Here is a 25,625-nt window from a genome sequence, read left to right on the forward strand (position 1 = left end):
ATGCAGGGGACACGGGTTTGAGCCCTGGTCTGGGAGGATCCCACATGCTGCAGAGCAACTAGGCCCATGAGCCACAACTACTGAGCCTATGCGTCTGGAGCCCGTGCTCCACAACAAGAGAGGCCGCGACAGTGAGAGGCCCGTGTACCGCAATGAAGAGTGGCCCCTGCTCGCAGCAACTAGAGAAAGCCCCTCGCACAGAAACAAAGACCCAACACAGCCATAAATAAATAAATAAATAAACAAATAAATAAATTTATTATTTTTTTTAAAAAGGAATGAGGAGGAAGAGGGGGAGGAGGGGGAGAGGAGGGGGAGAGGGGGGAGGGGAGGGGGGAGGCGAGGGGGGAGGGGAGGGGGGAGGCGAGGGGGAGAAAGTTTGGAAGTCACTGGGCCATCTCCCTCATTTAAAAAAAATTGAAAAATAACGTTGTTAGACTATTTAAAAGCAAAGTTTAAAAAGTATATAAATGCATTTTTATAAGAAAAATTCAAACAAATTACCAGAATAAAATGAAAAAAAAATTCTTTGCTTCTCTACCTAGTCTCACTCCAATTTCCTTTCCCCAGAGACATCCATCCACTGTTATCATTTCCAGACCTTTTTCTTACCTATTTACATATATAAACATGCTTCTCACACAAATGGAATTATACCATATATACTGGGCTGCAGCTTCCATTTTGCACCTAATATATGTGAGACGTTTTCTTTCTATGACAGCACATCTAGATCTATCCCCCATTCTACCACTTTCAAACTGCTATACCTATTCCACAGCATGAATTTACCATATTTTATTTAACTATTCTTCAATGATGAACATTGTAGAAATCGCCAACGTTTTCTGCTTTTAAGGCTGCAGTTCACCTCTTTCTTGGCACATTTCCTCTAAACATATCCTAATTGTAATAAAACTCAAGAGTTGATAATGTAATGAGGTATTTGTGACCGAATAAGTGCGGCCTCTATGACTCACAGAATTACTAGTCTTTAAAATGGGGCCTATCCTTAGACAAAATGATGACAGGACATTCTAGAAACATGAAGTACTGCATAACAGACAAACAATAAACCCACACAGAGTATTCTGTATGACTATTTGCACAAATTCAGCAAAATCCCTGGGATGGGGGATTAAGCACTTGAGCCAATGGATGGAACCACCACAGTGTGAGAGACTGAAGTGAAGCCCACCCACCCAGGCTACTGATTTCCTGGTCCAGTCTCCCTTAGGACCATCTTACCAGAGTTCCATCTGTCAGGGTACACCCGGAGAAGCGTTTTGCAAGAAACCCCTCAAAGTTAGTCGTTCTCTGAATAGCAAAGAGAAGCAATTTCACTTCAATTTCCTTAGCTCTGGTGCACATGATCTTGGCCAGTTCTGTCCTTCAAATTAAAGATACAGGAACGTTGTCACACAAACTGATCATTCAAGATAAGACACAGTAGGTGGCTTTAGCGTATATTATAAAGAAAAAGTATGTGGTCATTTCAAAACCTGACATCTATCACTAACTAAGTTTAATGCTCAGGGAATAGAAATACATATCCTAAGTAACAATTTTAAGATGAAATTATCCACGAGTCAAAAAAAAAAAACTCAAGGATTATGGACATCAATTTGTTTACATGGGTACTACAATTTTTATCTTTAATAATAATAATTATCTTTCAATAACTTGTTAATAATATATATGAAGCATTTACTCAGTATTTTATAAAAATGCATATATTCTATATAATTTCACAAGTCATTAAGTACTGAATTACAAAGCCCTCCCTCTTCCAGAGAGCTCAATAATCACCTCTTCCACCAGATAGCAGGAGCCCTGAAAAGAGACGTGAGAGACGGGAATCCCCATGTGAAAAGTGACATGTACACATCTGGGTGGTTCCTGCCTGTGAAGCTTACGTGACACTCAAGTGTCCCGTCTCGGAATGTTAAGTGGTAAGGGAGCAGTCACACAAGAGTTCTTAGTAAGTACTGAGCTATGGGTCATCCTTCCTCATAAATAAGTGACAAAAACCAAATAAAGAGTCTCTGAATTTATTTAACAATTATGTATCTGTAGGATTTTAGCCAAAATTCGAATAATGAAAGCTTGGCAGCAACACTGCCATAGCTGGTGCAATAGCAGCAGATGTGCTGGCTTTTGGGTACTCCCAGCCTCCTGCGGACTTCATTTTTCACAGAAAATGAATTTTGCAAGTCACTGAACTGGAGGCTAAAGCGAATTATTTATCAGTTTCTCAAGGAATTCACTCTTTCTTTGCTAATCAGGACTTAGAAAGTCATAACCACAATCAACCTTGAATCAGTACAAAAAGGTTATCTAAATCCAGTGGCAAATGTGCTTCTGAAAACCACCACCAGAAAGAATGTACAGCACCAAGGGTGAACCCTAATGTAAACTACAGACTCTGCTTGGTAATGATGTGTCAGTGTAGGTTCAGCGATTGTAACTCAGGGTACGCTCTGGTTGGGGATGTTGATAATGGGGGAGGCTATCTAGAGGGATGGGGCAGCAGGGGGTGTATGGGAAATCTCTGTATCTTCCTCTCAATTTAGCTGTGAACCTAAATCTACTCTAAAATAATAAAGCCTATTAAAAAAAAAAAAAAAAGCCAATATCCCTTAAGAAATCCCCACCCCCCCACAATGTGCCCTTAAAGCATACAACTTGACTGTACCTATGATTTTAAGAGAGATGACTACCATGAATTACTCTAAGGTGGTTCAGTTATGCTTAGATATGGGACTTTTTAAAAAATTAACTTGGAGTTGGGACTTCCCTGATGGTCCAGTAGGTAAGACTCAGCACTCCCAACACAGGGAGCCTGGGTTCGATCCCTGGTCACGGAACTAGATCCCGCATGCATGTCACAACTAAGAAGTCCGCATGCCACATGAGGCAACTAAGACTTGATGCACCCTAAATAAATAAATAACTATTTAAAAAAAATAAATTAATAAATAAATTAACTTGGGGCTTCCCTGGTGGCGCAGTGGTTAAGAATCCGCCTGCCAATGCAGGGGACACGGGCTGGAGCCCTGGTCCAGGAAGATCCCACATGCTGCGGAGCAACTAAGCCCGTGTGCCACAACTACCGAGCCTGCGCTCTAGAGCCCGTGTGCCACAACTACTGAAGCCCGCGTGCCTAGAGGCCGTGCTCCGCAACAAGAGAAGCCACCGCAATGAGAAGCCCGCGCACCGCAACAAAGAGTAGCCCCTGCTCGCCGCAACTAGAGAAAGCCCACACGCAGCAATGAAGACCCAACATGGCCAAAAATAAAATAAATAAATTTATAAAAAATAAAAAAATAAATTAAGTAACTTGGAGTTAATGTAATTGTGCACTATTAGAAGGGACTACATAACCAATAAAAGCCCGTTCCCACCACTGTTGTGGTAAAGCTGCAAGGAAAGAATAAAAACTTTTGACTCTAGCTTTGTCAATGGATATGTTGATCTATACTTCTTGGGCTTTAATTCTTTGATATAAAGAGATTATCTGGGACTTAGCTGGTGACGCAGTCGTTAAGAATCCACCTGCCAATGCAGGGGACACGGGTTTGAGCTCTGATCTGGGAAGATCCCACATGCCACAGAGCAACTAAGCCCGTGCGCCACAACTACTGAGCCTGCGCTCTAGAGCCCGCGAGCCACAACCAATGAGCCCATGTGCCACAACTACTGAAGCCCGCGCGCCTAGAGCCCATGCTCCACAACAAGAGAAGTCACGGCAATGAGAAGGCCGCGCACCGCAACAAAGAGCAGCCCTTGCTCGCCAAAACTAGAGAAAGCCGGTGGGCAACAACAATGACCCAACACAACCAAAAATAAACAAACAAACAAACAAAATTTTTTTTAAAAAAGAGAAGACTATCTGGCCCTGGGCTACACTCATTGAAAGTGAAGACAGGATGAATGAGAGAAGGTCTTTAAAATGCTTAGAACACTCAGATGCCAATAACATTAACTATCCAAAGACTACAAACACTGCATTAGGGGTGGGAAATGTTCTCAACAACTATTTCCTGAGTGCCTACTGTGTCACTGAAGTAGATATTGCCCCTGTCCCTCTGGAACCACCTACCCAGCAAGTAGAAAAGCAGAACTGGGGCTTCCCTGGTGGCACAGTGGTTAAGAATCCACCTGTCAATGCAGGGGACACAGGGTTTGAGCCCTGGTCCGGGAAGATCCCACATGCTGCGGAGCAACTAAGCCCACGCACCACAACTACTGAGCCTGAGCTCTAGAGCCTGCATGCCACAACTACTGAAGCCCATGTGCCTAGAACCCGTGCTCCGCAACAAGAGAAGACACCGCAATGAGAAGCCTGTGCACCGCAATGAACAGTAGTCCCCGCTCGACCCAACCAAAGAAAGCCCGCATGCAGCAACAAAGACCCAGTGCAGCCATAAATAAATAGGTAAACAAATAAATTTATTAAAAAAAAAAAAAAGCAGAACAACGATGGATGTATTCTCACTGCACATTGATATAGGTGATACAGACACGTGGGAAAATGTGGGGCACTGAACCACTACAGGGAAATCTGGTTGATGAACTTTTAGTTGATTAAGAAGGCAGGCTGTTCAAGGCAAGGGCGAGGCTATAGGAAAGTCCTAGAGCAAAGATAAGAGCAGACATAGCTGCTGTGTTGGGTATATTTTACTCTTAAAGCAAAACAAACACAAATACAAGTGCTCTGGCTACAATCTACTGGCCCAGGGCTTCTCATGTAACCTTTTCCATGTCTCCTTATCAAGTGTTTACCTTGCCTTCACATAATGTTCTCTCCTCTAGGGCTGGAACTCTAAAGTTGGAGAAGGTGGGATATAGCTACAGCTGGAGTTTGGGACTTGGTTTTGGGTATATAAAATCTGACTTTCAAAAGGAAAGGAGTTCTCTGAGGGGAGTCCAGCACAGGTGAAGACATTCTCATTAAAATGACGACTTTCAAACAAACAAACCAAAAAAGGTGGGAGTAGTACCAAATCCGCAAGGCAACACGGAGCCTGAAGGGACTGGGGGATTGTTTTCAATCAACTGGTTTCAACTGATTTCAACCAACACCAAAACCAGTAGAGAGTTGGCATCTACCTTGTGACGTGGCAAAATTCTACTGCAATCCTCTCCGCCATGTACCACTCTCGCGGGAACATCCGGCCGTATTTCTCCTCGTAGTCCACAAGCTGGCGCTTGATCCAGGCATACCGCCGGTCAATTTTGTCCAGCCAGGCAACCTTGGGGAGGCAGGGAACAAAATCCACCCCACTGCTTAGAAGTAGTATCGACAGTTCAAGGAAATAAGCAAAAACATAGAAGAACCAAGAAAAACAAAACCAATTTCTCACGGTTTCAGAGTCTAGGCTACTTTTTTTTTTCACTTGATCCAGAGGTTCTTAACCTGGGGTCTATGATTGGGCTTCAGGGTTCTACAAACTTCCTGAAACTGTATGCAAAGTTTTATGCATAGGCGTATTTTTGGGGAGAAGATCTGTAGCTCTCATTAATTTCTCCAAAGGGTCAGTGACCCCAAAATGGTTAAGAATTGCTGAACTGTACAGTCAGCCCCTAGGATTCATGGTCCAACAATCAACATTTTAAGACAGTAACACTAATAAAATATAAATCACAGACTTGAGAGCAATCAATTTTCAATAAAATTCAAACGTAACAGGGCTTCCCTGGTGGCGCAGTGGTTAAGAATCTGCCTGCCAATGCAGGGGACACGGGTTCAATCCCTGGTCCGGGAAAATCCCACATGCTGCGGAGCAACTAAGCCCGTGCGCCACAACTACTAAGCCTGCACTCTAGAGCCTGCGTGCCACAACCACTGAGCCTGCAAGCCACAACTACTGAAGCCCGAGAGCCTAGAGCCTATGCTCCGCAACAAGAGAAGCCACCGCAGTGAGAAGCCCGCGCACCGCAACGAAGAGTAGCCCCCGATAGCCGCAACTAGAGAAAGCCCACATGCAACAACAAAGACCCAATGCAGCCAAAAACAAAATAAATTTTAAAATAAACTAATAAATTCAAATGTAACATCTGATCTCCTTTGGTCAATACTTACATCTTGGTTTTCTTGAAAAAGTACTAGATACTCTGACAGATGCTGTTTAATAAACTTTTTGATGATTTCCTGCTTGACTCTGGGGTCCAAAATATTAGCAACCAGACAAGCATCTCGTAGGACATTGCTGGGTCCTCCTGGCCTCTGGTAAAACAAACAACACACACCAGTTCAAAAGCCAGAAATGACCTTTAAATCTTATGGCCTCTGACAGCTGCTGCTTCTTGTTCTACTCATGATGTTATTATTACTTCCACTCCCCTGACACTCATTCTTGTGCTGTGGATGGATATTTTAGTTACTTGTTCCTTGACGAAAGAATCATTAAGCTAGTCTGCAGTAGCCAGTATAAAAGCTACTCCATGAATCAGCAATGAGACATTTTAGAAACAGGGCCAGCAATGACGTTAGAGACTCCTGCGATCTGAACTGAAGTCACCTTGCTTAAGAGCCTTAAAAATCAGAATGATACCAGTCTCACTCCACGCATGCCAATTTCCCCTGATTCTAACCTTGGATTCCTGTTCCTAAGGTGCTATATTTGTGCCAAACAGTGTGCTGCCATTTAAAACCTAAATCCAGGTTCTAAACCACCAGCCTTGTCCCACTGATAGTCAACCATGAAGACAGGTAGCCAAAGGTAAAACATTATGATACTGGCCCCTTGACCTGAAAAAAAACAGTAGAAGTAACTATCAAGGGGCTGTATTGATACATCATGGTGGGAAGGCCTTTGTATTACTGAAGGCAACTCAGACTCGCTGACCCTTTCTTTATAGTAACTCACTGAATGAACATGGCTGGCTGAGTGGGCTATAGCGAAAAGAACACTTGGCATCTGCTCTTGGCTTGGCTAAATAGCCACATAGCTTTGGCACAATTATTGACACTCATCTGAAATATAAGTGAAAAAAATAATGGACTTTAACTAGGTGATGATTAAGGGTCTTCCAAATCTTTATGACTTCTTTTTTTGTCAATTCTGTCCAATTTATCCACCTCAATTGAAGTTCAAGAGTTTCCTAAGTGTTACCTAAGCTGCCCGAGAGCTAAATTGTTAAAATTCTGACTTGCTCCATGCTGAGTGGCTGTTCTGTCATTCACTGAGCACCCTGACTGCTCAACTCTGGCTTCTAGATGAAAATGTTTGATCTGACAGAGAAGTCACGAAAGCCAAAACCTATGGGCTCATGGGTTCAGATTTTTTCATTTAAAAAGGACCTAATAGGTAACCTTTGGGTAATTAAAAAAAAAATCTTGATTTCCATTTGTGCAATAGTAATAGTAACACAAGGCCTTTAAGAGAAGTCAATAGTCATTCAGAAGGAAAAAAGAAAACTCTTTAAAAAAAGTCGCCCAGACAGAGAAAAGGGAAGCAAGTTGTTAAAGAAAACCATTTTTCACCTCATCTGCCTCGTGGGGTCTGAGAAAAAGATATAATGTAGGTCAACATTATTTTTTTCTAAATGATAAAGCTGGGTTTCATCCACATTTTTCTGAAACTTCTTAAAACCAGGGTGAACAGCAGAGTATAGTATAGCAGGCCCTGGACTAAGAAGAGGCTAGTGTTTGTAATTTGTGAAGACTGTACAACCCCTTTTTACAGGACAGCTTTCCAATATCCACTCCCCACACTTACAGCAAATGAATAAGGAAGATGAAGTCCGCAAAGGAACGTGCTTTACACATAAAATACCTGATTGCTAGAAGTCAGCCAGAATATATGACATTAAAATCGGAGGCAGGTTTCCTGTAGAAGGTAATCTACGAAGCTGGGGCTGCTACCCCCACCTACGTCCTAAGTTTCTTTTATGAGGCGCAAAGAAAAACGATTACGATATTTGCAGTTACTGAATTATAGAGCAGATCCAGGAAACGTTCCTTGGCTCGGTGAATGAACATATATCCCCCATCTCCACCCACCAAGTGCTGCTTGCCGGCGTGTGCTTTGGGTCACTTCTACGCTGCACAGTTCTTTCTCCTGAAATAGCTCAAATGATAGAGGGGGGAAAAGGCTTCTGAGGGTTCTTCTCTCCCCAACACATGCAAAGCATTAAGATTATGTCTGCTATAATTTGCAGGATGGAGCTGAAGGCAGTTACCCCGGCAGTGACCCCAGCACGGTGATGGCCAAGTGAGGCAAGGCTTGTTACATGAGAAGTGCAACCAATAGCTCACAAGTGAAATACCGTGGGCTTTGCAGACACAACACAAACAGCTATGCTACCAGTGAGAGCTAAAGGGATTAATCCCAAAGAACAGGATCCTTAAAAGCCAGCCTCCTAACTGTGTCACTCCAAGAGTTACATAAGCCTGGGGACGTTCCTCCCAGTTGTCTCTTCACCAAACTGAAACCAAAAAGTTATGTAACGATCCTAAAAAACACTGTGGCTTGAAAAAAAAATTATTATTATTATTTTTTTAAAACATAGCCATGAGAAAAAGAAGGAATTTACCAGGCAGATATCTTGGGTTTGACACACATTAAATTAAACTGAAACAAATCCTCACTTTTTGATGCTGGGAGGACACAGATGGGGAATCAATTGTTGCTTTGGGATATTTAAAATCAAGGATGGTCTCATTACCCTGAACCTCTAGCCAACAGACGTTCTGGCTGCTGGCAAACGCTTCTGGAGCGGCAAATGAACAGTAACTACAGTGAGTGTGCGCCAGGCACACATGGTGATAAGGTCCAAAGACTGAAGGGAAAATGCAAAACAATACCTTGGTACCCTGGGAAGGAAATGCTTCTTCGAAATCGGCCAGGATTTGCTGTCCTAACTCGGTCTGGGCAGCCTTCACTCTGTAGGGAAAAGAGAACATATCATTGCCTGGTATAAATTTCCAAATGTCCGTAAGTAATTATGCACAGATCCGTAGGGGTTAGAACTGTTGAAGTCTTTAGGGATCATCCAGGCAGGGGGGAGGGGTGGCTAGATAAGAGAGGTCACACACTAGTTAGCAGCAGGTTTATGACCAGGACGCAGGCATCGGATTCATGCTCACTACGGATTTTCCACATCCCAAAGTTCTCCTGGGCCACCTCTCACCCGTCGTGAGGTAGTATATGTTAATCTTTACAAAATGTCATTAGGGGGTAGTTATGCTGCAGGAAAGTGCTATATAATAATGCCCAAATCACATATAAATCCATTTCGGGTTACTGGTATAACTACTCTCCAGCTCCATGGAGTACAGGATGGGAGGAGGGCTCCACAGTGCTTCAGAGTCGCTGTTTTTTCAACCCGCAAACTAATAGCAGGATCCCAAGTTTCAACAAGAGAACAAAAAGCATGTTTTCTAAAGTAAAAAAAATCCAAATGATAAAATGAACTGCTAATTGAGGGTGAAGGCCACTGAATGAAGATTTAAGTTCTCTCAGAAGACTGTGAGGATGAAAACTGAGTTATCCTGAGCATGAGTTAGAACAGGGAAGTCGGTTCTGAACACGGTGGTTTGTATGGAAGCAAGGAGCTCAAGGAATACTTGTCCGCTGAGAGGAAAGAGGAGGAAGGAGAGCAGCTGGGAGGGGAAAGGAGCTACGGGTCAGCCTCCTGTGAGGAGCTTGTCCTCCACCAGCCCCAGGAACTGGATGCCTCCCACCAGCCATCCTCAGAGCTGGACGGCCCTGAGCCTGCGGCAAATATTTTATCTTTGCTAAAAGCACCGTAAAATAACGTTCTTCCTTTTTTGGTCTCCACCCTGTTACTTTGGAATTAACTTTATGAAGTTTCTAGAAATAGCGAACAGCTCAAAACCACAATTTCTTTGGCTACTAGGCAGTGTCTGGCGACGTACTCAGATTTTTTTTTTTTAATGAGGGGATAGTCAGGACCCAAAACAGTTTGGTTTTTCTATGGCATAGTTATAATTATGCCTTATTCCAAATACTTTCCAGGGTTTTTCCACCATCTCCAAAACTTTTAAAACCACTCTTATAGGTGGGTTTGCAGCCTCTTTAGTCACCTTCCGAGGGGGTTAGAAATGACAGAGTTAAGGCTATCACCGGAGGAGCCCCCAAGGCAGAATCAGGGCCATCCACCTACAGTTGCCCAGTGGACCACAGGAAACATTCCTTGAGTGTGAGCTCTGACAGGACAGAAGAGAACACGCTTTTGTTAAACCGTTGCCTCCAAGGTCTTATGATTCCACATAACGGGCCAGGAGACAGACTGCCCTGGTGCCAGGTCACAAGACGGAGCTTCCAGAGCCTCAGGCCCCTCTGTTCCTCCTCTCCCCTTGGCAGCGCACAGACAGCACAGGTTCCCTCCTAAGCCACAGGATCATTCCTGGAGGGGGAGCTCCAGCCCCGCCAGGGCCCCTGAGCACTTCAGTGGTAAAGATGGTCCCGGCTCTGCCTCTGTCACCCTACCCAGCCCACCATCCCCTAACTCCATATTCTTAACCAGATTTGAAATTGGGGTGCCTGAGGTAACACGGATGGACCTAGAGGTGATCACACTAAGTGAAGTAAGTGAGAAGGAGAAAGACAAAAACCATATGCTAACACGTATATGTGGAATCCAAAATGACACAAATGAACTTATCTATGAAACAGAAACAGACTCAAAGACATAGAGCACAGACTTATGGTTGCCAAGGGGGAGGAAGTGTCGGGGAGGGATGGATTGGGAGTTCGGGATTAGCAGATGCAAACTATTATATTGGGTAAGTTCGTCCACATTTTTCCATAAGATCTTATGAACTTTTTGGCCAACCCAATATATAGACTGGATAAACAACAAGGTCCTACTGTATAGCACACAGAACTATATTCAGTATCCTGTGATAAACCATAATGGAAAAGAATATGAAAAAGAATGTATATACATGTATAACTGAATCACTTTACTGTACAGCAAAAATTAACACAACATTGTAAATCAACTATACTTCAATAAAATCCATTAAAAAAAAGAAAAGAGATTGGGTGCCTGAAAAGACAACCAAAGCCTATGATAAATACAGAAGTACGAGGCTGTGATTTGCAGACCCCCTTGCCTTCTTCTTCAGTCCATTCCCAAGGTCACCTCTTGAGAAAGTCTAGACTTAGCTGTGCCACTGGTGAGCTATGTGTAATCCTAATTAAGCCATTTCCCCTATGTGGGCCACGACTAAGAATGGTTGTGAAATCAGAGGGTGGGGATGGAGGCCTGGACTAGATGCCTTTCAGTATCCGCTCCAATCCTGACTATTCTACCACACCCGTCTTACAGCGCTAGCTGGCAATGGCATCCATCTTTACAGATGACTGGAAGTCGGATGTTTAATTAATGTTGGAGCAGAATAATAATAATAATTATTATAATAATATCTTCCCAAGCATAGTTCCTGAAGTATCTACCAGTGACTCAGATGAAAGAGAAACCATTTCCCTTACTGACAATAACGATGGTACCTATAAACCCAAACCATGATCCGTGTACTTTCAGGGTAAGATGTGAAGAGCAGTCTTTACAATCAGTTGCCTGAGCGGGATCCTAGAAAGATGTCAACATACTTAAAAGAACACAGCTTCGGTCTCACGCCTTTATACTCCTTCCTCTTCCAAAGATGAAAAGTAAGTTCCTACTGGGAAGAGATGCAGCAACAGACTCTGTTAGCGGAGCATATGTGTGAGTTCAGCTACCAAGACTTCCTAGTCATCGTTATGAAAATCAATCTACCACTACTAGAGAAGAAGGGAAATAACAATTCCTCCTGGCATCCAAATAAGCTCGGCCTGGTTGGGTGGTGACAACTCAGTGCTGACCACTCTTAGGAGATGAAAGATTCCCTGTGCTGCCCGGAAATGAAGGTGAACCAACCGCCTCCTAGCATCCTCCACGCCCTGTGACCAAGGGTTGTTCAAGGGCGCCATTCCCTAAATGTGCTGTCAGATTTCATAAGGGGTGGCAGCAGAGGGACAGCAAACTATGAATACCACTTAGACATTTATGGATAAAATAACCCTGATGCTTCCAATACCTTGTGAATGACAGTCCTAAAGAAAATACCCTCTATGATTCGCAATAAAGTGACCTCTCAACATACGGAGTGCCAGACAGAATGGTTAGTCAGTCAGATTAGTCAGACGCTCCATCTCCAAACAGACAGAATCTCAACCCAGAATCTTAGAGTGACTCAGTGGGATGCTTTGAGATCATCAAGTACAACCCTTATACCTTCTTTTGAAACTTAAGTTCTTTCTGTCATAGTCACACAGCTAGCCAGGCCTTTTCTTTCTTTTTTTTTTTCAAATTTTATTGAAGTGTACTTGATTAGCCAGCCCTTTTCATTCTCCACTTTAGTTTCTTTGATCACTAAGCCATGTGATCCCCTCAACCTGCCAAGTACCTGTCATGTATAAGAGGTTAGAAATAGCCCTGAAAAATATGTTTCAGTTCAACGGTTTCATGGGTTTCAAGAGAATGCAAGAATCTTCCATTCTTCCTCAGGAAATACTGACTAATTACTAGACACATTTGCTTTCATGGATATTCTTAAGCCAGAGGCTCTGAAATGTAAAGATGACATTAAAGAAAAAAAATCTTTCCTTCAACGCTACATTAACGTTTAAGCATTTTCCAGAAGGGTAGTTGGAAGAAACAGCTATATTCAAATCAAAGCCTATGAACTCCATATGTCAAATGTACAGGCAAAGATTTCAGAACACAACCCTTTGTATGACTTCCACAGTTTACAGACAGCAAGCTATTAAGTTAGAGAGCCCGAAGCAGTGCGCAGGACGTAACTCTCCTGCCTTCTCCCCTCCCCCCAAACAAACAAGTTATTTCTATCATTTCCAGATGGTTCTACCGTCACTATGTAAACATAAGGGAGGAATATTCACCAGAAATGATGCTAAAAATAAGAAGTCTGGACTTTCCTCAAACTTTTAGTACCTCTTGAAAAAGAACTGTAGTCAGACACTGGAAACGAGAGATTCCTTCCCTTCCGTTATTTTTCGTGTTACTTAATAGTGTATATTCTCTGTTAATCAACAATTTTTTTTTTTTTTTTGCAAATAGAAGTTGTGAAATGAACTAAAAGAAAAGTAAATCCTCCTGTGTTTGCAGCAACCCTACATGATAATGAATGGCTGGAGCACCAAACTATACTGATAGAATGCTATCTTTTTCCATTTCTAAGGGGAGTGCTATTACAGCAGTGATCACAAAACTCCTTCAAATTTATAAAACCGCTTCTTTGAAAAAAATGTTAAAAGGCAAGGAATCCTAAAAGAGTGCATTCTCTTGTTTGTCCCTATGGTGCTTTTTTACAACTAAAATTCAGTTCTGCCACATTCCTGCCATTCAGCAATGCCCATCTCATGGAACCAATGGGTAACCAACTCTTCCCCACAACTCCTTGACCTCATGGTCACTGTCATGGTATGGTCTTCATCTTTTCTAATCCAGAACATAGCCCCAACCTCCAGTCTCTTGTACCTATGACCCACAAGAGTTTTACAAAATACAAATGAGACCATGCCTCTCCCCACTTAACATCTTTTATTGTCCACAAGATGAAGAACGGATTCTTTAGCGAGGCATATAAAATCTGACCCTGCCTACCTAGACAGACTTTCACCCTCCACTGTCTCCCCAAGTACCTCGATGTTCTCTCTCTCTCCTATTTTTCCCCCCTCTCTCTTCTTGTCTTGGTGGTAAGATCCTACCCATTCTTTTAAGATCACATTAAAATTGAATTTTTCCGTGACCCCTATCCTTGACCCCTGAAGGGTCAGCCTATCAATTCCCTGCTGTGCCTGTACATATACTATATCCATCCTATACTGAAATTTTCTATTAGTGTCTCTCACAAAAACGGTGAGCGCTTTGAGGGCAGAGAGTATGTGTTTCTTATCTTTGTGCCCTCAGTCCCCCAGCACAGGGCCTGGGATACAAAAGTGTGTGATAAGTATCTATTAGTGAGTGAAGAGAAGAATAAGTGAACGGGGAAAAAAGATCAACTCTGGATTATCAGGAGGGTAAGGGGAGGTGATGTTGCCTCTCCTCTCTCCCCCTCATCCACTGAGAGTGAGTCTGCCTTCTCCATCCAAGCGTCCTTCTTTCCTGCAGCTCACAAAGCCCCGTTTGTCTGCTCTCCTGGTTGCCTCACATCCCCAGTGTGACATGGCGATCAGCCAGCTCTGAGTGTGAAGGGTTTAGGAAGGATAAGGGAAAGGGTGGTGATTTCCCGAGTATTCCGCCAAGCTCTGTTCCAACATCCCTTAACAGTTCCTTGGCATTTCACCTCTAAGATGGCACCCTGAGCACGCAGTGCAACCCCTCCCCTTCCTGTCCCAGAAACTCAGAAATAATGAAGAGATTTTTTTTTTTTTTTTTTTTTTTTTTTTTGCGGTACGCGGGTCTCTCACTGCTGTGGCCTCTCCCATCGCGGAGCACAGGCTTCGGACACGCAGGCTCAGCGGCCACGGCTCACGGGCCCAGCCGCTCCGTGGCATGTGGGATATTCCCGGACCGGGGCACGAACCCGTGTCCCCTACATCGGCAGGCGGACTCTCAACCACTGAGCCACCAGGGAAGCCCAATGAAAAGATTTTAATAAGAATCCAGAACTGGGCAAGGAAAGGAGTGGTAGACTAGAAACTCTGGTAGGAGAGGATTGAAGAAGGAAACCCCTGCCTAAAATGGCTTCTCAAAGATGAAGGACACGAGGGGAGTGGATACCAGAGCAGGAGGGGGGCCCCAGGGAACCGCTGGAGGGATACTCTGGGGTCCTGCAAGAGGAGCCACGAAGCCAGTGCCCAGGTCTCACCCCTGCCTTGAGTGTTCAGGTCAGGAATGGGCGTGGGTCTGAGAAGCCCAGTAGGGACCAGAGGGCTGACAACATCCAGGCAGATCAGGGAGCCCTCGGGCCCAGAAGATAAGCCACCAGCATATCTCACCTGGCAGTTCCCCCAGCTCCAGCTCCACCTCACCTGAGAAGCACAGCCTGTGGCACACGTGGCCGAGCGGCACATCCCGCCACATCCCGCCTCGCCCTCACGAGCAGGTGACAGTAAAAGAGCATCTCTGATCAGAATGACAGAGAATCTCACAGCCAAGACTGAGCGATCAGCTAGAAATCACCAAATATTGGCAGAGTGCAAACACCAAGAAAGAAAGTCATCGTACTCAACAAACTGAAGACCTGACATCAGAGGACAGAGAAATGGAACAGGCGACTCAGAACTTTAAAACACATATAGTTTATACTCCCTGAGAGACTTAAGAGGATACTATGCCCATGAAAAAAGAATCAACTAGATACCCTGAAGATTAAAGTTGGACTGTTGAGATAAAAACTCAACAGCTGGGCGAAATAACAGGATGGACAAGACTGAAGAATAAATTAAAACAGGAGGGTTGAGTTGAGGAACTCAGCTTAACACAACAAAAAGATACAAGGTATTTAAAAAAATTAAGAAACAAGGCAGCAGACCTAGAAGTTCCAATATTCATGTACTAGGGATTCCACAAAGAGAGAACAGAGAACAAAGCACAAAAACTACTCGAAGAAATAAAGGAGAACAATTTCTTGGAATTTAAGAAACTCATGAGTCTTCAGATTAAGAATACAATTAAGGGGGCTTCCCTGGTGGTGCAGTGGTTAAGAATCCGCCTGCCAACGCAGGGGACACGGGTTTGATCCCTGGTCTGTGAAGATCCCACATGCCGCGGAGCAACTAAGCCCATGCATCACAACTACTGAGCCTGTGCTCCAGAGCCCGCGAGCCACAACTACTGAGCCTGTGTGCCACAACTACTGAGCCGGCATGCCACAACTACTGAAGCCCACGTACTAGAGCCCGTGCTCCGCAACAAGAGAAGCCACCACAGTGAGAAGCCCGCGCACCATGATGAAGAGTAGCCCCCGCTCGCCACAACTCGAGAAAGCCCGTGTGCAGAAACGAGGACCCAACACAGCAAAAAATAAATTAATTAAGATACAATATTAAAAAAGAAAAGAATACAATTAAGTACAGAGCAACATGAATGAAAAGAGACCCACGTCCTAGTAAAATTCCTGATTCTCCCACCCCCAAATCTCAAATGCTTCCAGAACAAAATTAATTATTTTACAGGTTATTTTATAAAGGAATAAGAATGAGATGGACTTCAGATTTTTAATAGGCACCAGACAATAGATTTGCTTAGTCTACACTACAACAGCCACAAGGTGGAAGCAACCCAAGTGTCCATCAACAGATGAATGGACAAACAAAATATAGTCTATATGCACAATAAAATATCCAGCCTTAAAAAGGAATGAAATTCTGATAAATGATATGACACGAATGAACCTGAAAACGTGCTAAATGAAATAAGCCAGGCAGAAAAGGACAAATAGTGTGTGATTCCACGTATATGAGGTACCCAGAATAAGCAAATTCATAGACAGAAAATAGAACACAGGTTACCAGAAGCAGGGAAGAGGAGGCAATGAGTGTTATTATTTAATGCATACAAAGTTTCTGTCTGGGGTAATAAAAAAGTTTCGGAAATAGAGTGGTAATGGCTGTACGATACTGTGAATTTATTGATACTTAATGCTACGAAATTGTACACGAAAAAATTATTAAAATGGTAAATTTTATGTAACGTATATTTCAACACAATTTTTAAAAAGGAAAAAAAATAAGTAGGCAACATGAATAGACCAATTACCATTGAAGAAACTGAAAGGACAAAGATCTGCCTTGAAAACAGGTGACACACCTACATAGTTTTGCAGGCAAGATCTGCCAGATCTGACAAAGGACTAGTATCCAGAATACATAGAGAACTCCTACAAATCAATAAGGAAGGGATAACTAACTCAGTAGACAAACAGACAATGGATATAAACTGGCATTTCACAGAGGAAATGCAAATGGCCTATAATCAAGTGAAAAGAAACTAATCTCACTAGTTAACAGAGATATGAAAATGAAAGGAACTAGGTACCATTTTTCATCCATCAGATAAATGAAAAGGAAAACTGACAATACCACGTGCTGTTGAGGATATGGGGAAATGGGTACTCACACGCTATGCAGATGGTACTATAAATAAATAAAGCCTCTTCGGAGGGCAAAGGGTCAGCAGTTATTAAAATTTTAAATGCACGTGACCTATCACCCAGAATCTATCCTAGAGAAATACTTGCAGATGTGCAAAAGGGAGTATATTTTTCCAATTAGAAGCAAACAGTCTAGTGATATGAAAATGGTTAAATAATCTGTGGTATGGGACTTGCCTGGTGGTGCAGTGGTTAAGAATCCACCTGCCAGTGCAGGGGACACGGGTTCAAGCCTTGGTCCGGGAAGATCCCACATGCCACGGAGCAACTAAGCCCGTGCGCCACAACTACTGAGCCTGCTCTCTAGAGCCCGCGAGCCACAACTACTGAGCCCATGTGCCACAACTACTGAAGCCTGCGCGCCTAGAGCCCGTGCTCCACAACAAGAGAAGCCACCGCAGTGAGAAGCCCGCGCACTGCAACCAAGAGTAACCCACGCTCGCCACAACCAGAGAAAAGCCCGTGCGCAGCAATGAAGACCCAACGCAGCCAAAAATAAATAAATAAAATAAAATTTAAATAATCTGTGGTATGTTATACTACAGAATTCTATGCATCTGTTAAAAGGAATGAGATAGGTTTGTATACACTGATGTGGAAAAACCTCTAGAATACACTGCTAAGCTAAAAACAAAGAGAAAGTTTCAGAATGAAGCATACAGTATGAGATCATTTATTTAAAACAAAACAAAGCAAAATAAACCCACAATCTAAAACTACAGATTTCTTTAAATGCACAGAAAAAAATCTGGAGGATAAGCATTAAATTGATAATAGTAACTACTTCTATGGGTAGCACTGGGGTGTGAGGTATAGTTAAAGAGGACTTAAGTTTCATCTGTATGTTGACTTATTTCTAATAAAGAAAATGTATACGTGTATTACTTATATAATTAGAAATAAAGTAACTTAGAAAACAAGAGGCCTGCAGCCACCAGGCCTCATGAGAAAGCAGAGTTGAAAATGATGGCTCCTGCTGAGTACCGGCCCCTTCGTTTCCTCTTTGTTGCAAAAAAAAAGGTTGGGATCCATCAATTTTGACCGTCTCTTAGTATTTTCCCCGCTGCTACTTCTAACAGAAAAGGCATTAAATTCCCCACCCCTATCTTCCTTCAGATCCTCATCTTCCTTCTCTTTAAACATCTGCCTTTCTTTCTACTGGCTCTGAATCTAGGATTAAAACTCAACAGAATAGGAAGGAAAGAACACATTTAAAGAGGCTAAGTCATCATTTTGTCACATCTGAAGCTCAAGGGCAGACTGTATTTGCAAAGACTACCACAGTGATCTCTCATCCCATGTTCTCGTTTTTTATTATTATTTAATAATACTTTAAAAAATAATTCATTTATTTTTGGCTGCATTGGGTCTTCGTTGCTGCAGGTTTTCTCTAGTTGCAGTGAGCGGAGGCTACTCTTCGTTGCTGTGCACGGGCTTCTCATTGCAGTGGCTTCTCTTGTTGCGGAACACGGGCTCTAGGCACACAGGCTTCAGTAGTTGCAGCACGTGGCTTCAGTAGTTGTGGCTCGGGGGCTCTAGAGCGCAGGCTCAGTAGTCATGGCACATGGGCTTAGTTGCTCCACGGCATGTGGGATCTTCCCGGACCAGGGATAGAACCCATGTCCCCTGCATTGGCAGGTGGATTCTTAACCACTGCGCCACCAGGGAAGTCCCCCACGTGCTCTTTATACCAATGGGGATTTGACACTCCTCCCGTTGGGAGTGGCGGAGGCTATATCCCTTCCTCTTGAATCCTGACAGGCTTGTGACTACAGAAACGACTCTCTGTGGCTTTTATGACCTGGTTCTCTTGGCATGCTCATTCATGGGCCCCAGCACCACCTCACCATGAGGAGGCCCAAGCAGCCCAGGGAGGACAACCCAGCTGAGCTCGCAGCTGACAGCAAGCACCAATCCGCCAACCATGAGATTAAACCAACGTATCCTGCAGTCCCCTGTGGAGCCACCCCAGCTGATGCTGCACGGAGCAGAGATGAGCTGTCCCTGCTGGGCCAGGCCACATTACACGAGCGAAATAACTGTTGTCATCAGCCACTAAGTCCTGGCTTTTGTTGGTTTGTTACAAGGAAGCAGACAACTGGAACAGTTTCCCTAACGAATGTGGGCTTGGTTCACTCCAGTGAACCAGGCCAGCAACTATCTAACACAGGTAGTGTTAGAAGACATAGTAAGGAGGTGGTGAGGGGACATAGAGGAGACGTCTGCGACAGACAGAGTCAGATCAGGTGACCTCTGAGGCTCCTTCCCACAGTGAGACTGTACAATGAACATCCCGAGCTGAGTGCTTAGGCACTTCCCAGCACCACCTTTTCTTAAAAAAGAAGACCGTTTTCTCCAATGACACTTTACCTTTCAGAAAGCTGCCGGATCTGTGGAATTCCCATATACTTGTGGAAGTGCTCCAGAACATTCATTACGCCCTGAAGAAGATTAGCAACTTCTCCATACTGCCTTCTCCTGGTCATGGCTCTGCAAGGAAATAGGAAGTTGAGGACTCCAGAAAAACACTAAGGACACAAGATACAGATATGGACCAACCTACTCTCTGCTCTAAAACAGACATCAACTCAACTTAATAAGCATTTCCTGAGCACTGAATATATATGGTGCTGTGCACTGGGGGAGAAAAAAAATAAGACCAGGTCCAAATCCTTAAGGGAACATGAGTTAGTAAGGGAGAGCAACAGGACACATCTAAGTAGTACCAAGTAGGATAAATGGAGCTCTAAACAGAAGTCCAAGTTATGTGCTCTGGGACGTACAAAAGAATGTGAGTGATGGAGTCTCCCTGGGTGGGGGAAGGGGAATCTGGGAAGACTATGGATTTGGGATTTGGGATTTGGGTTGGGTATTATGGATTTGTTGGCTTTTGACAGAGAGCAGGGGTCGAGATGTTATTATTTGAGGGTTACGGCATTTGAGCAAACCAAACATATCTCAGGACACAACAAAGAGCATGTATATGCACTTACATGTTAACTCAAATCTGTAGACTTTAAGCCAATGCTAAGCAACTCTGTGTATGTTTAGGTATGTTTAGTTTCCCTGCTGCTAAGGTTAATGAAGCTTAAATAAAAGGATGCTGATAAAATCAACAGTTACACACAGCAAGGAAGGAACAAACTATTAGATTTAAAATTTTCATTAGGATTGGGTTTTTTAATTAAACATATAATTTATGACTTCCTTTACAAGGCATTTAAAAAGACAGGCTCAAGTTCAAGCCAAGGAGTTATGTTGCTATCACCGCCTGGTCTGCTGGTTTGTTGGAAGGCACTGAGCACCTGGGGAAAGGGACAAGGACACTGCTCTTCCAGTCTCCTATGGGCCTGCTGTCCTCTCCGATCACTGCTCGCAGGAGAACAGGCCAGGGTTCACTGAAGACCATGCCATCTCTGGGAGAGACCAGGAAGGAGTCTGTCCCCTATTCGCCCCAACTTTGGATACTGTGGCTAAATTCCTATGGAGGTGCTCTTTCTTTATCCACACATGAGATTACACTGAGGCTGGGACAGGGGCAATTCTCATGAGACAGACCACAAAAGTGAACAGGAATATCAGAATCTTCTAGGAAAGGAGGCCTTTGGGCTGCTTCGTTGTGGTCAGTAACCAACTCTTCCTTTTAATACTGTTTCTCGTGTTCTCATGTACCATTCCCTATAGTTCCCCTACAAGCCAAACAGAAAGCTTCTGCCTTTGGACAAGTGGGTGGGAAAAAAAAGAAAAAAGTGGGTCCAAGGATCTGTTTCCATAAGGCGTGTTCAACGACAGTGCAACTGAGCGCAACACAAGCAGGAAAACTTGCCAACGCGCAGGCTGGGGGCGTGATTACAGCCTTACACTGCCTCATCAGCCTCCGTGGTAGAGACCTACCACATGTAAACGACCTGTGCTCTTGAAGTCATTCTCCACATGCTTTTTGGGCCCCTTCAGACTCACCTGCCCCTCACCTCAAAGTCTCGGGTGTCTGTTACACGTTGAGCACCCGAGGGCACAAAGCCAAAGTGGTGACTAAACATCTGAGACCGCTTTGCAGGAAGTGGGCCAGGATGATGAGACTCTCCTGGCTGAGAAGTAAATAAACCTACGGTGCCATCTCCTCTATGATACATTTATTTCCCGTGGACCTGAAAGGGACCGCTGACGTGCTTACTCGAGGGAATCAACGCCGCCCGCCAGCATGTGCAGGTGGTTCAGCGTCGTGATCGAAGTGGTCAGGTGGCGTTTGGCGTGATCTAACTGCTTGATGTCGCGGGTGATTTCCTTCACCTAAACAGTGAAAAACCACAGGAGAAAAAGGAGGAGGGTTAAGACAGACGTCAACTGGTCTGCAAGTGGCCTCTGGAGAAAATAATGCAAATGAAATAGGGACAAACATACCTCGCGTTAGCCCTCGGAGAAAACACAGGTGTCCTCCCAATACATACTCAAAATAATTTCCAATCAGCCCGTTTACATTTAATTGGGCATTTCTTCAGCGGACTTTGCCCAGGGTTACAAAATCCTCAGTTGTGAGAATGAAATGAACTTTATTCTTCACCCCAAGTAAAGAGGAGTGAGCCACATAGTAATTGAGTATGGAGCACCCGGTGCCCAGCAGCCAAGGACGGCCGATCTCCTCCTGAACAAGGTCAGGGAAGTATGCCTTCTGGCACCGGGGTTACTAGGTCCGGTACAAAATGGATAGCACAGTATGAGTCAGCTAATTCTATTGGGATGGGCTTTATTCGTGGATCTAGGGTTTATTATCTGGTCTCCAGATTTCTCCTCAAATCTCAAGAAGACTGAAATGTAACCCCCGCAAAGTAAGCTTAACATGACATCATTAAGAGCAGAGTCTTCAGGGAGACAGATGGCAATCAGGGGAGTAAAATTCCAACAGTGTTGATCCAGCGGGTCCAAGAGAAAGAAACTCTGTAGCTGGGAACGTAAGTATATTTCAGTCACTAGAAAAGTACATTCAGTAGTGAGGTGGGAACAATTCTCCACCTTTACTAACACCTAGGCGGACTCTTTCACTAAACTGCCCGAGTCCGTGCTGAACAAGAAACTTTCTGAAGAGCAATTAGGTTCTCCAGGTTCTATGACACCCGGAGGGAAGGGAGCGCCCTGGATACCAGGCACAAACATCCTAGTTACTGGAAACATAGGTCTCCCATTAAAAGTGAAAAAGGCCGGTAGTGAGTTAAATTCACATGACCTGATTTTTTAGAGTTTGATCATCCTGGGTAGAGTTATGAAGTAAAGGTCACGACCTGTACAGCTGAGATCCACACCTACAAACCCGCAAGGCTGACCTGGATCCTAGCAGAAAAAGCCTCTTTCACGGGGACTTGGCCCATCAAGCCTGCTCTCTCTGTGACCCTCAGGCCACCAAAATGTCTCTATTTCTATCGTGGGGGTTTGGGGAAGAGGTGAAGAACCTACCACACCTTTACCAAATAACTGAGTTTGGGGGGAAAGACAATCAAGACTGATATAATAAACTAGATATAGGAGTTCGGCCTTATAATCTAATTACCCTTCCAACTCTGAAATAAATCATCATTCTCTTTCCCACCAAAATAAAAAATCCCTGTACTTCTCCCTGGGTTCCTTAGCTCCAGCACTCGCATCAGAGGTCTTCAACTACTGTGTTAAAAGTCAGCGTCATCTACCAGTCTTCTCGTTCCTGCAGGTCCTGCATCATTAGTCAGTCATTAAATCCGGGACATTCTTCCTCTGCCTCAAGACTCTGTCCCTTCTGCTCCTCCTTCAGGCCCTCGCTGCTTTGCACCAGAGCTCACTGGTCCCTTCACTCCCAGTGTTCCCCATCTCTCCCCATCACACACCCTGTGCTTCCCTAGACAAACCCAACTTCTTGTTATTCCCCAAATAAAGCCCTTAATGGCAGCTCACACAAGCGGCGCTCAGGCCAAAGTCACACGAGACCGGTTCACAGAACAGAATGCTGGTGGTTAATTTACCTTAACTGTTACCCCTGGGCAGCCAAAGAAGGACAGAACAGGACATGGCAGGTTTGGGAGTCAGACAGTTCTCGGGTTGAATCTCGGCTCTTTCACTCACCGACTCGGTGTCCTAGACCGAGTGGCTTAGCCTCACTGAGTCTCAGTTTCCTCACTGATAAAATGGTCAATCATAAAAATAATAATTAGAGTAAAACCGAGTTCGTAAGGTCTGTTGTGAGGGCAAAGTTAGATCACTTGTATAAAGGAACGGGCACAGTGCTCGGCACAGTGAAAGAGCTCCACAAATATCCTCTTCTTCCCTTTAGCAAAGCACCATCTGGGGAAGCAGACTGCTTTTTTTTTTTTTTGGCCACACCACACGGCTTATGGGATCTTAGTTCCCCGACCGGGGATCAAACCCACGCCCCCTGCATTGGAAGCGCAGAGTCCTAACGACTGGACCGCCAGGTAAGTCCCAGACTGCTTTAATATAAAACATCTAACGGCATTAGGAGCGGTCTACTCAGACTGTTACTGCATCCCCCCTCGGCTTCAAGAGGGAGCGTGGTCCAGACTAGCAGATCAGAATCCTAAGTGCTCACGAATCTCCACAATTCTGTGATGTACACACAAATATTACCTCCACTTCACAGAGAGGCAACTGAGGTACAGAGAGGGTAAGTAACTTGCTTAAGGCCCCCAGGGAGGAAGGAGAGAGGGTGGATCTGAAGGCAGGTGGTCTGACGTCAGAGGCCATGCTGCTCACTAATGGTATCCAACTGTCCCCTCTCCCACCCCACTGCCCATGCGCTCCGCTGAAGCCGGGCCCGCCCCCGCCGCCTTCCACAGCCTGTCCAGTCTTGCCAAATGGCCATTAAAGAGAACTGAAGGGTCCGTGGGAGTGTGACCTCGGATCTATTCTTGAGTAGATTATAATACGATGTAGGCAGAGAAGTCTGGGAGGGTTTAGGAGTTTTCATAACCAAAACGAGTAGGGGGAAAAAAATGACATTAATAATAGCTTTCATTCATTAAGCAACTAACCCCAGCCCAGTACTATGCTCTGTGCTCTTCATACGTTTAATTCTTACAACATCCCTTTGAGGTAGTTATTATTCTTATTAAGGGGGGAAGAAACTGGTGGGCCTCTCGGTCGGTGGAGGTCCCTGAGCACATCACCCGAGGGCAGCACTGCGTAGAGGGAGAGCTTAATCAAGCCCCTCAGCACGTATCACAGGCAGGATGCGGCCCACCTCCCAGATCCAGGTCCAGTTTTCAAGCAATGCCAAGTTACAGGTCATACATCTGAACTGAGAAACACGTGATATAAACAAATGCTAGAGAAAGGAATCCAAAATGACTAGGAAACTATTTGGGGGAAAGGAGAAGAAGAGAACTTTCCCTGTTTAAAAACAGGGCTGCAAATACAGGGCCAGCACTGGAGACGTGGGCGCTGTGCTTGGCAGGAAGAGGGAGAACAAGTCTATTGACTAGTGTGACTGCACGAGAAGCCAACTTCCTCTTCCGGCGCAAAAAGGTCCGGAAGAGACCAGAACTCACCATTTGCTCCGATTTTTCTGCTTTGTCCTTGATGTCTTTGATTTTTCCAAAGAGTTGCTGAATCGCTTTCTGGGCCTCTTCAAGTGCCTAGAATAAGAGCATAAATGAAAAACAAGGCAGCACCGGTCCCTACGCTGTGATCAAGTGCAGCCTCAGAAGAAAATGCCTAAAGCTCTCTTGCTTTGCTGCACTTGCACTGACAATTTTGCCAGACCTGCGGCCGAAGCGGCAGAGGCAGAGGGAGTCCGCCATTTGCATGCAGGCAAATGAACACTCAGAGTTCTTGCCAGGTGGCATCACACAGTTTTAATTTAAAAACTAAACTATTGGGCTTCCCTGGTGGCGCAGTGGTTGAGAGTCCGCCTGCCGATGCAGGGGACGCGGGTTCGTGCCCCGACCCGGGAAGATCCCACATGCCGTGGCAGCGGCTGGGCCCGTGAGCCATGGCCGCTGAGCCTGCGCGTCTGGAGCCTGTGCTCCGCAACGGGAGAGGACACAACAGTGAGAGGCCCGTGTACCGCCCAAAAATAAAAAAAAAAAAAACTAAACTATTTCCCTCTGTATCAGTGATTACTACACATACTGATGACAACAAATAAATAAGACATGCACATCTGTGTGTATATGTGTGTGTGTGTGTGTGTGTGTGTGTGTGTGTGCGCGCGCACGTATGCAGTAACCTTCAAAACCCTGAAGAGAGACATAGGTGGCTCAAAGTTGGGGGTAGGGGAAGCTTTGGGTTTTGAGAGTTCCAGAAGATGGTGCCATCCAAAAAAAAAAAACAGTCACAGCTGTGCATGGGGACTCCAAAACCGTGGGCAAACCTTAAAGACATTTGTAAGTATCCCACTTGGGAACCAACGAAATGAAGTTAGAAAGGAATACTTACACCTAACGGTGAGCTAAATGTTTCCACTGAAATAAAAACCAACAAAGATGGATGCCACCCATTAAAAGCA

At 44.5% G+C, this 25,625-nt stretch overlaps 1 protein-coding gene across 1 annotated transcript in view; it reads right to left on the reverse strand.

The window, feature by feature from the left end:
• Positions 1 to 25,625, reverse strand: part of VPS53 (VPS53 subunit of GARP complex) — a 123,964-nt gene that overhangs the window by 66,632 nt on the left and 31,707 nt on the right. The window contains exons 5-11 of the mRNA XM_032616739.1: positions 24,667 to 24,753; positions 21,312 to 21,427; positions 19,508 to 19,627; positions 8,813 to 8,891; positions 6,086 to 6,229; positions 5,113 to 5,255; positions 1,249 to 1,390 (exon numbers count right to left, since the gene is read on the reverse strand). Of these exons, the coding sequence (XP_032472630.1) occupies positions 1,249 to 1,390; positions 5,113 to 5,255; positions 6,086 to 6,229; positions 8,813 to 8,891; positions 19,508 to 19,627; positions 21,312 to 21,427; positions 24,667 to 24,753 (831 nt within the window). The remainder of the gene's footprint in view (positions 1 to 1,248; positions 1,391 to 5,112; positions 5,256 to 6,085; positions 6,230 to 8,812; positions 8,892 to 19,507; positions 19,628 to 21,311; positions 21,428 to 24,666; positions 24,754 to 25,625) is intronic.

Source organism: Phocoena sinus, chromosome 20 (assembly GCF_008692025.1).
Source record: "Phocoena sinus isolate mPhoSin1 chromosome 20, mPhoSin1.pri, whole genome shotgun sequence".
NCBI lineage: Eukaryota > Metazoa > Chordata > Mammalia > Artiodactyla > Phocoenidae > Phocoena > Phocoena sinus.